This window comes from Canis lupus, chromosome 29 (assembly GCF_003254725.2).
Source record: "Canis lupus dingo isolate Sandy chromosome 29, ASM325472v2, whole genome shotgun sequence".
NCBI lineage: Eukaryota > Metazoa > Chordata > Mammalia > Carnivora > Canidae > Canis > Canis lupus.
Genome location: NC_064271.1, coordinates 16,214,095 through 16,229,539, shown reverse-complemented (window position 1 = coordinate 16,229,539; position 15,445 = coordinate 16,214,095). Strand labels below are relative to the sequence as shown.

The window sequence follows — 15,445 nt, the reverse complement described above, 5'->3', positions numbered from 1 at the left end:
AAGATCCATGATATTTTGAAACGCTGGAGGGAATTTTAGCTATTTATGGTCTGCAAGTTATAACTGAAATTCTTTTTTAAAATTTTTTAAAAATTAATTAATTAATTTATTTTACATAACTGAAATTCTATTGGTACTGTCCTATGCTTACCTTTTGGGCACTTGATATAAATAATTTGAATGTTCTATAGGAATTAAAACTATATCTTAATGATATCATTTCTAAGTCAAAAATATGCATATAATATATATAATAAAAAACATAAACCAAATTTTTAATACTGCCTATCTTCTGGATGGTACAATATGATTATTTTCTTTTGTGTTTATCTTTGTATTACCAGATTTTGGTACTGAGCATATTTTATGTTGATAGAGAAACCTCTATAAACATTACTTCAATGTTATTTAAAAGATCTCAAGGAAGTAAAAGACCTTTATACAGATAAAGTAGGCCTGGGCAGGTTGAAGGCAAGTAATGTACTTCTCTTCCGTTTTTAAAACCCTGATGTAATTATATATACATTACTTATTTGATTAAAACTTTAATTCAGTTTAAAACATGGATAAATCCACAAGTACACTGAGATCCAGACTGCCAAAGCTTAAGCAGGCAAAAAACCTTAGTGTGGTAACCTTTATGAGGAGAAATGAGTGGTAGAAGTTTCTGCAGCTTGGGAATAACAGATGCAAATGATCATGCTACTTAGATTCTACTTGCAAGGCTGCAAGTCTATCAACAACAACACCGCTTACTTTTTGAATTCATTTATTCTGACCACAAAATACATTTTTCCAAGGAGGGAATTATCATGTAGATGTTAGTGTTTTTCTCAAAAGAATAATTTATTTACATGAGGATCAGTCTCTAATATTTTACCTCTTTGGATCTGTTTTAGTCTTTAAATATTAGTTACTAGTATTTTTATAAATTAAGATGAATTTGACCTAAAATAAACAAAATGATATTTTTTTCTGTTCTCTGGCCCTTTCATTTTATTTTAGTGGCCCTCTTAAAATTAGAAAGAATGTGCTTGTTGTAACACATCCAAACAATACGGACGTTTATAAAATAAAAAGAGAGGTATAAAATATAAAGTGATTATTTTCTCTTGATTCTCAATGCCCCAAATTCCATTTCTCCAGTGATAACTTTTAATATTGTTATGTATCCTTCTTTTCTCTCAATAAATAGACATATATTTATAATTTAAAAAGTAAAAATCAGACCATGCAAATATACAACTGTTCTGCTTTTTTCCAAGTTAGCAGTATATCATGGGTATATTTCCAATAGATTTATTTATTTATTTATTTATTAGATTTTATTTATTTGTTCAGAGAGACACACACAGAGACAGAGACACAGGCAGAGGGAGAAGCAGGCTCCATGCAGGGAGCCCAGCGCAGGACTTGATCCCTGGACTCCAGGACCACACCCTGGGCCAAAGGCAGGCACAAAACCGCTGAGCCACCCAGGAATCCCCCAATTTGTTTTTTTTTAATTAGAAAAAGTGTTACTAGAAACATCCTTGCCATATTTCTTGACACACTTGTGCTAGTATTTCTATAAGATAAATTTCTAGACTAGGGGTTACTGGGCATAGGATATGTGCATTTATGTTTTTGATAGATACTGAATTTTTGCCCATTTGATAAATAGAGCAGTGGCAATCTGTGGGGTTTGGTGCAGGAACACAGATCCCTAAAGTCTAGCCCAAGGTCTAACATAGTGGGCATTTTCCCAATTGTATAGAAGTAGCTTGACTTTGAACATCAGGGAATCTTCTGCAGGATAAATTTATATCACATCCAAACTGGTAACATGTAAGTTATATGTGAATGAAAAGACTAAGTTCTGGCTAGCTCGGCTTTTGTTGTCAGGACTATGATGGCCAGTGGAATTCTTTCAGTGAGAATGAAAATTAATACAGTTTCATTGAAGCTTCAAACAGAGCAGATAGATCCTCTTCTGACTGAGGGCGTGGTGCGAGCTTGGTCACCCTTTCCTGAAACAGTAAACAAAAGGATTTACCCAGGGCTCTAAAAAGCTAGTTTGTAAAAGCTACTAGGTTATGTAAATCAACTTGGCCATAAGAAACAATGACTTGATAATAATCATATCTTTAAAAATCATATTTCTTGTTTCCTTCATACCAGCTGATCCCCAACTCCGAAGTTCATCAAGTGACACCACTTTCCCACAAAGCTTTCAAGGTCCATTGGCCTTGCCTTATGTTCTGGAAATAGCCTTCTGCCTAAAGTACAGAACCAAACCCACCTTGGGCAAAACACCTTCAGTGATGACCAAACTACACTGGGCAGCAGCCTCTGCCAGGTGGGTTCTCTGTGCAGAGAGCACTGTCCCAGTGCCTGTGCCTGGGCACAGCATGTGCTGCCAAGGAAATTAGAACTGGGTTGTCCTTCACTTCAAGGACTGTATATTTTGCAATTTGGACCTAAAGTATATTCAGAAAGACTTCATTAGGTCATAAGTTGACTTCATAGTCAATTTTACAGCTATGGACTACACATGACTCCTTTTTCTTATTAACTAAGGTTTTAGTTCTACTTTCCCAAGTCAATTCAGTGACTTGCTTAATTTCTCCAACGTTATTGAGTGGAGTCAGCAAAGACAGAAAGCATATCCTATTGCTATTTATACCCCCCATCAGTGTCTCCTTAATCCCAGTGGGACAGGAGATTAAAAGATACTATAATGACTACCCTGTATCCAAATTTCTGGGCTTAAATAAGATCTATGCCAGAGTTTTGGTTCCATTTTCATAGGTCTCTCAGTTTGTTTTCTTATAAGTACTCATCTCCATGAGGGCAGGTCTGTGTTCACTCTTCCTGCCCAGGGCCTACTAGAGTGCTTGACACACAGTACATAGGTGCTCAACAGTTATTTGCTGAATTAATGAAAATGGTGTGTGTGGGGTGCGGTATTGGCATCTCAAAATTCATATACTCAAGACAGAACTCTGACTTCTCCTGCCTCTCATTTTTCTCATCTCAGCAATGACAGCCAGTCACTCAGGGAAAAGCCTAGGAGTCCTGTTGATTCCTTTTTCCTTCTCTACAAGTTTAATCCACCAATCAATGTGTCAGATCTACCTCAGAAGTAAATCCAAAATCTGACCACTTTATCACCTCCTGTTCCACCACAACCCGGCTGTCGTTCCAATTTTAGTATATGTGCTGCTGAAGCGAGCACTACACAACCCGGCTGTCATCCTGACTCCTGCCTCCAAAAGTCTGTTTTTACTTTTGCTCTACTCTCTCCCCCTAGAGGCCATTCTCCATACAGCAGCCAGAGTGATAACTTTTTCACCCCAGAATAAATTTATCTCATAACCTGCTTAATGCTCTCTGAGGACTTTCTACTGCAATGACAAGACCATGGCCACCGATGCCACTCTGTTCTGGCTCTGCTGCTCATCTCAGCTCTGACTCTTTTCCCATCAGTTCGTCTCACTTAAGCCCTACAGTCCCCTCTCTACCATGAAAATGCTCATCTTCACCCTATCTCAGAGCCTTTCCCCTTTGCCCAGAGGGCTTCTCCCAGGTCCTAATGTGGCTGCCTTCACCTCTAGTCAAAACTTCTTGTGACCACCCTTGCTGGTCCCTCCCACACTGTTCCATGTGAAATCATGATTTCATCACCCAGGTTTTCCTTCACACCACTAAGCATCATCTAAAATGATTTCATTAGTATTTTATTTATATATTTGATTAGATGTCAATCATCTGTCTTCTCTCACTAGAATGTAAGCTCCATGAGGGAATGAAGAGACTTTATTTTCCTCCTCACGGCATCCCATTCAATGCATAGTATATAGTAAGACCTCAGTAAGTATTTGTAAGGTGAAAGAAAGAATGAAAATAGGAAGGGTGTATTAAAAAATTAACTCAGAATAGGCCTAAGTGTAAAGATTTAAATGTAAGAGCTAAAACCAAACTCTTAGAAGAAAACAGAGGAAAATCTCATGATATTAGATTTGGCAATAATTTCTTGGATATGACACCAAAAGCACAGGCAATACAAAAAATGGGTGAATTGGGTTACATCAAAATTTAAAACTTTTATGCATCAAAGGACACTCTCAAGAGAGTTGAAAAGACAACTCAGGTAGAATGAGAAAAGTTTTTGCAAATTACAGATCTGATAAGGGATTAATAACTAGAATATATAATTACTACAACTCAACAGCAGGAAACCCCAAACAATCAACTTAAAAATAAGCAAAAGAGGGCACCTGGGTGGCTCAGTAGGTTAAGGGTCTGCCTTTGGCTCAGGTCATGATCCACAGTCCTAGGATCGAGCCCCATGCCAGCTCTCTGCTCAGCAGGGAGCCTGCTTCTCCCTATCCCTCTGCCTGCTGCTCTGCCTGCTTGTGCTGTCTGTCTGTCTCTCTCACTGTCAAGTAAATAAAATTTTAAGAAAAGTTAAGATAAAAAATAGGCAAAAGACTTGAATAGATATTTCTTAAATGAAGATATATAAATAGCCAGTAAGCACATGCAAAGATGTTCAATATCTTTAGTCATTAGCAAAATGCTATTCAAAACCACAATGAGTTCTCACTTCCCATCCATCAGGATAGCTATCAAAAAAAAAAAAAAAAGGAAAATAATAAATCTTGATGAAGATGTGGAGAAATTGTAACCCTCGTGCATTGTTGGTGGGAATGTAAAATGATGCAGCCTCTATGGAAAACAGTTTGGCGGTTCTTCAAAAAGCTAAACAGAGAATTACCCTATGATCCTACAGTTTTATTCATTGGTATATAACTAAAGGAGGTGAAAACAGAGACTAAAACGTATTTGTACAGCAATGTTCACAGTGGCATTGTCTACAATAGCTAGAAGGTGGAAAAGCCCAACTGTCCATCTGTAGATGAATGGATGAGCAACAGATGGTATATCCATGCAATGGAATATTATTTCAGCCATAAAAAGGAATTAAATTCTGACACATTAAAGATTTATGATAAGTGAAGACATTATGCAGACACAAAAGGACAAATATTGTAGAGTTCCACTTATATGAGGCACCTGAAATAGGCAAATTCATAGAAAGTAGAATAGAAGTTATTAGGGGCTGGGAAAGGGCAATTATTGTTGCCTACTAAACAGAGCTACAATTTGAAATTATTTAAAAGTTCTGGAAATGGATAGTAGTGCTGGTTGCACAACACTAAATGTACTCAGTGGCACTGAATTGTGCACTTAAAAATGGTTAAAATAATATATTTTATGTTAGGTATATTTTACCACGATTAAAAAGATAATTAAAAAACAAGGAAGGATGAATGGACAGATGGGAGAAGGATGGGGACATGCTGATGAGTATGGGTAAGACCAAAGTAAAATGTTATGCTGCAGCTGATCTTCGGAGACTCTAAACAAATTGTGAAAATCCACAGCAAGGCAGAGACCTGTTCATGGTGATGTACATATGTGTCGGTGGAAGGGTCAAGAACTGAAGTTCGGCGTTTGCTGTGGCCGATAATTACTCTCACACTATTCTGCCTATATAACAGGAGAGAATCTTATCTGATGGGTTCAGAGGCCCTTAAAACAGTCCTGTTCATCTTTGGCATAGTTCAGGAGTCTCAGAAGTACTTCAGGCCAAGCTGCTTTGAATTTCTCTTTCACATTTCTAATACCCCCTGATAGGTTAAATGAGGATAGGGACATAAAGTTTGTGATATATCCCCACTGATATCATCTATGCCATATAAAAGCTAAACTCTCAGACTTAAGATGTGTTCAGCAATGCACTATTATTTATAGACGTGTAAGACCGAAGGACAACTGATTAACATGGGCACTGAAATAAATCCTGACTACTACTTTTAGCACATTCATAAAATAACAACATTTTGGCTGGCCTGCCTGCCAGGGAGTGGAAGTGCTCATTTTGGTAGACAGCTCTCCTCAGAAATGAAATGTTTTGATTTGAAATGTAAATGTTTTTTTCCAGAGGTTTCAGAAACCCCGGTTGGAAGATTGATTTATTCTTGCCTGCTCGCCTTGCAGCCTGGCTATAGCGGTTGGAAGCCTCCGTACACAGGGCTGCTGTTTGCAGCCATCAGTATGGGATGTGGTGTTTGGTCAAGAATACTGGCCTGGTTGTTCTTTTCAGTGAAAACTGATCCTTCCTTGCTGAACATAAAAGAAGCTTTATCAAATGTCGACTACATAAATAATCTTTCTGGCAATATTCTTTGCTGCAACCAGTCTATCCCTCTCACTACCTTAAATCCTGTAGATACTAATAAGTGAAGATTAGCCTGCTGCATGTGTAAAATTCTGAAGTTGCCATAGCATTCCTGTAAAATGTTCCCTGCTGCCAAAAATACCAAACAAAAAACCCATAGTAGTTCTTCATCTGCAAAACAGACAGGCTGATTTCTAAGATTCCTCCTAAAGTCCTGTGAATCTGCCCTGTCTCCTGCCCTCTCCATATATAGGACACATTGACTCAATTACATGGACTCTAAAATGGAACTAGTGCTAGTTTATTAAAATTAACTATGTTTCTCTCAATCACAAACACATGATTTAAAAAGCAGCATTCACGTTGGGGCTGCCTTATGAGTACAACATGAGGAGATCCTGGCCTCCTACTTTACAGACATGACTTGTACTTGAAAGATTCAATTTACTTTGCATCTTTTTTTTTTTTTAATTTTTATTTATTTATGATAGTCACAGAGAGAGAGAGAGGCAGAGACACAGGCAGAGGGAGAAGCAGGCTCCATGCACCGGGAGCCCGATGTGGGATTCGATCCCGGGTCTCCAGGATCGTGCCCTGGGCCAAAGGCAGGCGCTAAACCGCTGTGCCACCCAGGGATCCCTTACTTTGCATCTTTTATGAAACTAAAAAAAATCAGTTTTGTCTAATTAAGGTCTTGCTATCTGTGACTTCTTAGTGTGATATATGCCCTGAGGCATTTAATATGATACCTAATTAACTTGCTATTTATTTATTTAAGATTTTATTTATTTATTCATGAGACACACACACACACACACACACACACACACACACACACACACAGGCAGAGGGAGAAGCAGGCTCCATGCAGGGAGCCCGACGTGGGACCTGATCCCGGGTCTTCAGGACTGCATCCTGGGCTGAATGCGGCGCTAAACTGCTGAGCCACCTGGGCTGCCCTAACTTGCTATTTTAGTGGGTAGTCTCAAATGTTAGTATGGATCTGTTGCTATTTGGAACAGTTTCTGAAAGTAGAAGACTGAGCACAGTAGAATTTAAACAGTACACACTTGCCACTGTGTGCTGATGACTGGAAGATGCTTGCCACTACTAATTAAATGGCCAAGAATATCACACAGTTTCATCTGAAAATCATGGATACCATCGCTGGAGGTTGACAAACACCCATTCCTGAACAAGTAGAGCTTTTCAGAATTCCTCTTGCAGGAGTGGCACTGTCACTGGAACCATGCTATAAGAGCCAACCACCATGTCAAAACTGTAGAGACCATTTGGTCTCTGGTATCACTGGACAGGCTTTCATGGCTTCTTGTCATTAGGTGAATCCTATTTAGTGTAAGGAAACTTCTGAAAAAGTTACTACCATTCAGCCATTAAGCTCACCTGCCCTGAAGACTTAGGAGAGATGGTACAGGTATGTGTTCCTTTAACATCTCTACTAGCCTGTGCTAGGTGCAGTAGAGGAAGGATGAACAAAACAGGTCCTGTACTCATGGAACTTATGGTCTAGTAGGTTTGGATAAAATAACTGTGTTGGTTGAATTTTTTTTGGCTATTTAGTCCCTTGGGCTTGTTGATTAGCATTAAGGGTTTATGAGTTATCCTAGCTACACTTTGAGATGTTTCTTTTTCTTATTCACTTATATTTGTAGATACGACTGAGGCTACTGGGCCTGAGTCTAAGTCAGGGAAATTGCTGGCCAATTGGTCATGTTTAGTTTGTACAGTGGGTAATCAGGGAATACAATACAAACATCCAGATTGCTTTTTTTTTTTTTTTTTTTTTAAGTTGGAAGCTCTACCAATGTTGGGACCTGAACTTCTGCTTGGGAATAATAAATTGTAGCTGAAAAGACACTCACCCAATGAGATGAATTATGAGCTTTCCAGTTCATTAAAATCCCCACAACTCACTGCTGCTTTAAATGACTTTGTTTATTGCTATTACCTACCTACCTCCTGAGGACATATGAGTCCGCTAACCCAATCCATACACATATCATCTTATGTGAGAGGTGAGGTCTTCAACATTCTAAGCAGCTGCTAAGTGGGGAAGAAGCTAGTGTGAGGCCTTTGTTTAACCAGAGTGGGTTGAGGAAAAGCACTGCTACTTGTGGTAAGCAGGAATCAGTGTGGTGTGGATATTCCAGCTGTTAACTCTGTTTCAAAGTCAGTGAGACATCCATGTCTGCCTTCATTTTGGGTAGAAGTGCCTTGCCCTCGAGTCCTTATAGTGTTTAAGTAACCCACGTCTTCCCCATTTTAGACAGGGGGACTAAGTGAATACTCTGGGCATGGTGAGCATGGTATGGTCCCCAAACCAAGAGCTCATGACTCTGGCTCTGTTTTATGGTGAATTGCAGTGAACTATTAGGATCCTATTAGGATCTGATGCTATAGCACATGGGTATCTGATCCAAAATGTAAGAGTGGTCCAATGGGAGTGTAAATTCTCTTCAGGAGAAACTTGGAGGGGAAACTCTACATCACTTATGATTCCACTCAATAAAGGTTGGCAGCTCAGTTTAAATTCTTTAGCGACATTTAAATAATACTCAAAGTGACACAGATGATATATCTACGTATATGTATAAAATATGCACTCTCCCAGATTCATTAAGAAGTGATTTTGTAATAGTACTGATTTAAAGCCATGCCCATTTTTTGCAAAGTAGTAGGAATTTATAACTCTTTATGATATAAAATAATATCAGTGGTCTTTTTGGAAGAGCTTCACATAGTTTTATAGAAGACTCTTAAAAGAGGAGAAGTGGTAAAAAGGGAAATTTTGCCATACCTCAAGAAAAATGTGGTTGCTTTCACCTTGAATTTTTATAAGAGATCCTTTCAGTTACACCATAAAAGCTCCCAAAAGCCACAGTTTTATGGAAGAATATAAAGATGAGGGAGACTGGCCCCTTCCCTCAGAGGAAGACAAGCGCTGCTGTCTGGTGTGGAGGAGACCTGAAAGCTGCTGGAGGACCCCTAGGTTTTTCTCTCCCCAAGACACCCCAAATGGACCAAGCTTTGTGCTTCTCAGAAGGGAGAGAGGACGCACTGCATCTCTTACCTGGGGCAGAGTTCCCTTCACTAATGCTGGGATATCGGCCTTGGAGTAACCAATGGCAGCTAGGCCATCATCAACATCCAGATCGAATAAGAATTTCCGGAGTGTGTCTGCCAAAATAGGCCCAGCATCTGGGATCCTGGCAGTGCGGGTGTCAGCTCCTAGAAGACACAAAGTGCTGACTGTAGAGAGAGTCTGTATAATTCAGTCACAAGATAGATGAATATATAGCCTACCGCTGGTTCCCTACCACCAAGGACAAGGCTACTGCTGTGCCACCACATGGAGGCCAGCCCAGTGATCGACTCCGCAGTTCACAGATGGGCCAGGCTGGCCTGCAGAACCCCAGGATCCTCTGCAGAGAGAAGTTGGCTGGTGGGCGGGGGGCTAACTTGGCTCTCACATTTCCAATGGGCTGCTTGCCCCTGGTGTGGTGGGAAGAAGAGGAACTAAGCCAAGAAAAGAAGCACAGGGAGGAGACCAAAAAAGAAGGCTGGTGTTTGGATGAAGAGGAAGGAGTGTTTGTAGGAGAAAACACAGCTTATATAACTTTCAAGGCTTGGAATTTGCTGACATCTAGAGGTATAGGTGTTCGATGTCTTTCCTCACAGCAACGTCTTAGGAAAAGAAGACCAACCCTCTGCAACACCTTGTGAGGCAAGGACATATAGAGGTACAAAAGTTCCAGCACTGACTGCCCAAACAGAGAAAAGTGACAAAAGTGGATTATGTGGCCAGGGAAGGAAATATTTCCTCTCTATAGCTATAAAACTTTTTATTTGGGGCTCTGTTGCCAAGGGGCAGGGTGGGTTCCTCTAAATAAACATTACAGAACCAGTCAGACAGAACTAAGAACATAAAGACTCTCAGAAAACAGTATTTCCTACGTAGGTAATAATGATGTTGGTGAAGGGGGAAGAAGATCGCCAAGGGTTGGAAATTTGTAAGGGCAAAATTTGGACATGATTAAAAATTAATCACAGAGACAGTCTGGAAGAGCTAGGGGTTCTGTCCTCAGGCAGGGTAGCAGTGACAGTTCCCAGAACCTTAGCACTCCAGCCCCACATCCATTTTAGTCAAACACATTCACTGCCAGGAAGTGAAGCACTTGACAGACAGATGTGGCATTAATTATTATCCAGAATGCTTCACGTTGAGTCTGCTTTCTCTGTATTGTTCAAAATGAGACTAGAATGTATAGTTTACCTCCATACTGAAGCACACTATTAGTCTTAACCTTTTTCTTCTACGACAGCAAGAACTGTTTTAGTAATCCAGGAAAATGTATAAATAGAACCAGATATGGGGCTAGTTGGGAGAGAGGGTGGATGGAAGGTAAACCGTGCATGACAAGACCAGTCTGTATTACATAGCGGCAGCTGAAATATGGATTAGGTGGAAAGGTGACACACGATACAAGGTTTATGAGGTTTTTATGTTCCTGGGATTGCTGCCATAAAACACACCATCAAAGCCTCTGTGTTTTCCTGTGAAGTGTTTTAGAAAAAAAGAAAGGATAGGGAAGAGAATAAATTGGTATAAAGCTAAGAAAATATAAGATTACATAGGAAATTGAAATATTTAATGGTTAAATATGGAATAACAACAACACTTCCTATGCAAGGAGGGTTCTTCTACTCTGAGTTTTGTCTATCAGAGGGGTTGCTTTCTCAGTGATGTTGTTGGTTGCCTGGAATTTTAACTTTGAGTTCTCTAAGACTTTCCCACTTACCATACATCCATCCTACTATTTGGGCTCCTTCCTACTTACATTGCATATTTACAAGGCATCTATCTGAGTCCCCAAAATGGCTGAAAAACACCCCCATCTAAAAGGCGAAAGGAACACAAGGTCTTTGGTAAGGTTCGCACCGTATTTCCAGCAGCCCAGGAAAATGAAACCCCTGCACTGCTTTTCTACCCTGCATGTCTCTCATTAGGATTCCCAGCACAGCACAGCACCTGGAACTCTGCGAAAGCACAAAATGTCAGTGTGAGAGAGAAGGGAGTCAAAGAAGTGTACGTAGGAGTCTGTGGTCATGCCTACCTTCCTGGAAATAACCTCTCCAACGGCTGGAGCTAGAAGAGCATAATGAAGTTTTATTTTTTGCTTTTCCCTTCCTACCCTAAACACAAGTAGGGGAATAAAATGTTTGGAAAGTTAATCAAATACTCAAAGTCTACTTAAAAGAGTTCTCGTCATAGAAAAATTACTGAAAAATTTTACTAGCCTGAATATAATTTTATTTCTTGTGAGATTCAAAGAGCACTGTAGGTGTCTTGTTATAAGACACTCTATTCTACAGAGTAGCCAAGAAAATTCTTCTTTTGGGATCTTTTTAATAAAGTTTCTAGTTGTTTAGATTTTCTATTACTGGGAATGCACAGTTACTTCCTGAATTAGATTCATTTTATCACCTTGATAGGAAAAACCATTCGCAACATTAACACTATGTAAAGAGTTTCATGTTCTTTGGGGATGAAAAGAAGAGAAATGTTATCACTACAAATTTAACATCAGCAATATTTGGTTTCATTTTATTGTTAATGGACTATTGGAAGCAAAATTACAGAATTTTAATGATAGGTAGGACTTTAGGCAGGTGACTCGCATTTTATTATTAAACTACTTCAAAGCAACTTTGTGGGTATTATTATCCTTTATGGTTTATCTTCAGAAGCAACCCTATGAAATGCTCCACACATGCGGGTCACAGATTTATGAGTATTGGTTCATACCCAATATTTCTGCCGTTTCCAGGTGCCGTTCAGGAGACATTTGTGCTGTGAAGGTGAACACCGCTGGGGAGGTGAGTACCACAGAAAGGCCATGAGGCTGAAAAGAAACAAAATATGGTGACCAATGGTGCAAAGTTAGGTCTTTAACCTGCATATTCTAGGTATTAAATTACTTTACCCTATACTCCAAGCAATCAAGAATTGACAAATATATTTGATAAATACATTTATGGCAACTGCAAAGATATGAAATTTAATTAAAGAATTTATTATGATTTTACCACCAGTGGGTGATCCACATTATAATCCTTTGCTTTATATGTCTTCACTAAGCCTGAAATTGGGTAAGACATTCCATGGCTAGAAAAGAAAGAAAGTCCTTATGTTGACATATAGATATCAGAAATTCAAGTTAGCAAAACAAAGATAGTTTTATGGGAGAGTCCTTAACAGTCTTTTGAAAATATAATTATCTCACAAAGGGAGTTATACATTCTGTTTTCTTTGATACAACAATATATTATTATGCATCGGACATTTTGAGTAATCATTAACAAAACCTTTGAAATGTTCAAATTCAAATGCTTATAGGATTGTATGTCATTAAAAAGTGTTGCAGAAATTGCTTCACAAACACATTGATAACCTGATGATCTTGAAGAAATCAAGAATTTACTTTGAAATTTCTTTAATAAGCTTCAGGGCATGTGTTTTCTATTTTGCTCTGCACTTGCCTTGGCAGTGTGCTCTTCCTATACAAGCTGACAATGTGGGTGTGTTATGAGCCAAGATGTGCTGCATTAGAATGCAAGCTGGACCCTCCAGTGATCTGTCCCATCAATAACTGATACATCCTTTCAAATGTTACATACTAATAGAGTTGAATCATAAATGGTATTGTAGTTTGAAAGGTTGGTAAGAAAAGGCACCATAGTTTTTATTTGTGGGATTCTTTTAATTTGTTTTTGAAAAAAAACTTTTTTTATGTTCTCTTGAATTCTTAGTGAACAAACAGGACTATATTATAGTTTATTAGTCATACCCAGAGATATATATTGTGAGAAGCTTATATATTTATTATTAAGATCTTGAAAATGAAATGCTTTACAATAGTATAATGGTCTGTAAATCTTTTAATGTGGATTATGTGGGCTTATTCAGCAAATGACTTACATTTTATAGGAAGACAAAGTATTCTGGGGAACTGCATGATTATTTATTTAAAAAAGGTATCCCTTGCCTACCAAATTTTGTGAGATGAAGCAGAAGCTACTGGTTCTCTGAAATGCTGGGTACTTAGGAAAGTGCTTTACCTTTCTTGGGTTTCACAGTATTTGGAAAATCATTGCTTAGTGTGTTTTCATGATGCGAAAGGGTTCATGTAGCTTTCAAAAGTAACTTTCTAATGATATCTAACAACTTAGTTTGATTTCTTTTAGGAGTTGTATATGTTCTTTGTAAAAATTAGAATGGTCCATAATCCTATTTCTTAAAGATAATCATTATAGGATATTTCTTCTAGTCTTTTGATGCATACCTTTAATTTATGATTGTATATACATAGTTTCAAACATTGCTTTTGCTATTTAATATTCTTTATAAATATTTTCCCATATCATTTCCTATTCTTCTAAAACATTTCTTTCAATAGCCTTATTTTATTCTCTGAGTACTGCGATTCAGTTATCCATTCCCAAACTGTTGGAAATTTAGGATGATTCCAAATTTTCAATTATACATACAACTTACGTGAATATTCTTAGAAAGAAATACTTTGATCATATGATGATGATTTCTTTAGGCTACATTGATAGAACTAAAATTAGTGGGCCCAAGGATATAAATAGTTTTCAAGCTCTGGATAGATTTTGTTCACTTGCTTTTAATTTATTTATTAATTTATTTTTTAAAGGATTTATTTATTTGAGAAAGAGAAAGAGAGAGAGAATATGAGTGGGATGGACAAAGGGAGAGGAAGAAAGAATCTCAAGTGGACTCCATGCTGAGACCAGAGCCCAATGCAGGGCTCAATCCCACAACCAGGAGATCACAACCTGAACTTAAACCAAAAGTTGGTGCTTAACCAGCCATGCCACCCAGGCACCCCATTCACTTGCTTTTTAGAATGGTGGTATCAATCTGTGCTCTCAGCAGCCAAGTTTTGGGGTGACTTCACTGTACTCTCCATAGCAAAATCCTATTCTTTAATTCTCAGTGATTACTGGTATTCAATTTTAAGACATCATACCAGTAAAGTTCTGATCAAACAAGTCAATTCTGGGCTACTGACAAAGATTTTGATCCCTTTCTTTTTGTGAGATTAGGATAAAAATTCTTATATTTGAGGTTTCAAAAATCTATGACACATGGGGAGGATGTGGAAAAGTCAGAACCCTTAGCCACTGTTAATGTAAATGTAAAATGGTATAGCTGCTGTGGATAACAACAGTAGTTCCTCAAAATTTAAACATAGAGTTACCATTCCACTCCTACTGAGTATTCCTCACAAAAGCTTGTACACAAATCCTGCTCCAGGGAGGAAGCCTAAGACTGCTAAGAACGACAAACCACTCCTTGCTTGCTTTTCATGATTTTGCCTGGAGTAAGGGTTCCTGTTATGAAGTAAGAGTATTGGCTACCCTAATAGCCAACAAGTGGAAACAACCCAATGTCCATCTTCTGATAAACGGATAAATAAAATGTGGTATATCCATACAGTAGAATGTTACTTGGCAATAAAAAAGAATGACATATTGATGTGTGTATGAATGAACCATGAAAACATTATGCTAAATTAAAGGCACAAATGACCACATATTATATAATTCCATTTACATAAAATATCCACAGTAAATCTCCAGAGATAGAAAGTAGATTAGAGATTTATAAAGAACTTATTAAACTCAACAGCAAAGAAACAATTCAATCATGAAATGGGCAAAAGACACAAACAGAAATTTCACCAAAGAAGACATAGACATGGCCAACAAGCACATGAGAAAATGCTCCACATCACTTGCCATCAGGGAAATACAAATCAAAACAATGAGATACCACCTCACACCAGTGAGAATGGGGAAAATTAACAAGACAGGGAACAACAAATGTTGGAGAGGATGTGGAGAAAAGGGAACTCTCTTGCACTGTTGGTGGGAATGTGAACTGGTACAGCCACTCTGGAAAACTGTGTGGAGGTTCCTCAAAGAGTTAAAAATAGAACTACCCCACAACCCAGCAATTGCACTGCTGGGGATTTACCCCAAAGATACAGATGCAGTGAAATGGCAGGATACCTGCAGCCCAATGTTTATTATTATTTTTTTTTCAGCCCAATGTTTATAGCAGCAATGTCCACAGTAGCCAAAGTGTGGAAGGAGCCTCGGTGTCCATTG

The 15,445-nt window shown here is 38.4% G+C and overlaps 1 protein-coding gene across 9 annotated transcripts in view; it reads right to left on the bottom strand.

Annotated features, from left to right (window-relative positions):
- Positions 1-15,445, bottom strand: part of ADHFE1 (alcohol dehydrogenase iron containing 1) — a 43,142-nt gene that overhangs the window by 8,578 nt on the left and 19,119 nt on the right. For 4 of the 9 annotated variants that reach the window (XM_025477875.3, XM_025477874.3, XM_035708467.2 and 1 more), the window contains 3 exons: positions 12,335-12,413; positions 12,054-12,150; positions 9,318-9,475 (listed from right to left, as the gene is read on the bottom strand). In XM_025477875.3, the coding sequence (XP_025333660.1) occupies positions 9,318-9,475; positions 12,054-12,150; positions 12,335-12,413 (334 nt within the window). Of the gene's footprint in view, positions 1-752; positions 2,010-9,317; positions 9,476-12,053; positions 12,151-12,334; positions 12,414-15,445 lie in introns of those variants that run through there. The other 5 variants (XR_007407027.1, XR_004810573.2, XR_003147658.3 and 2 more) reach the window with 2 other exon arrangements.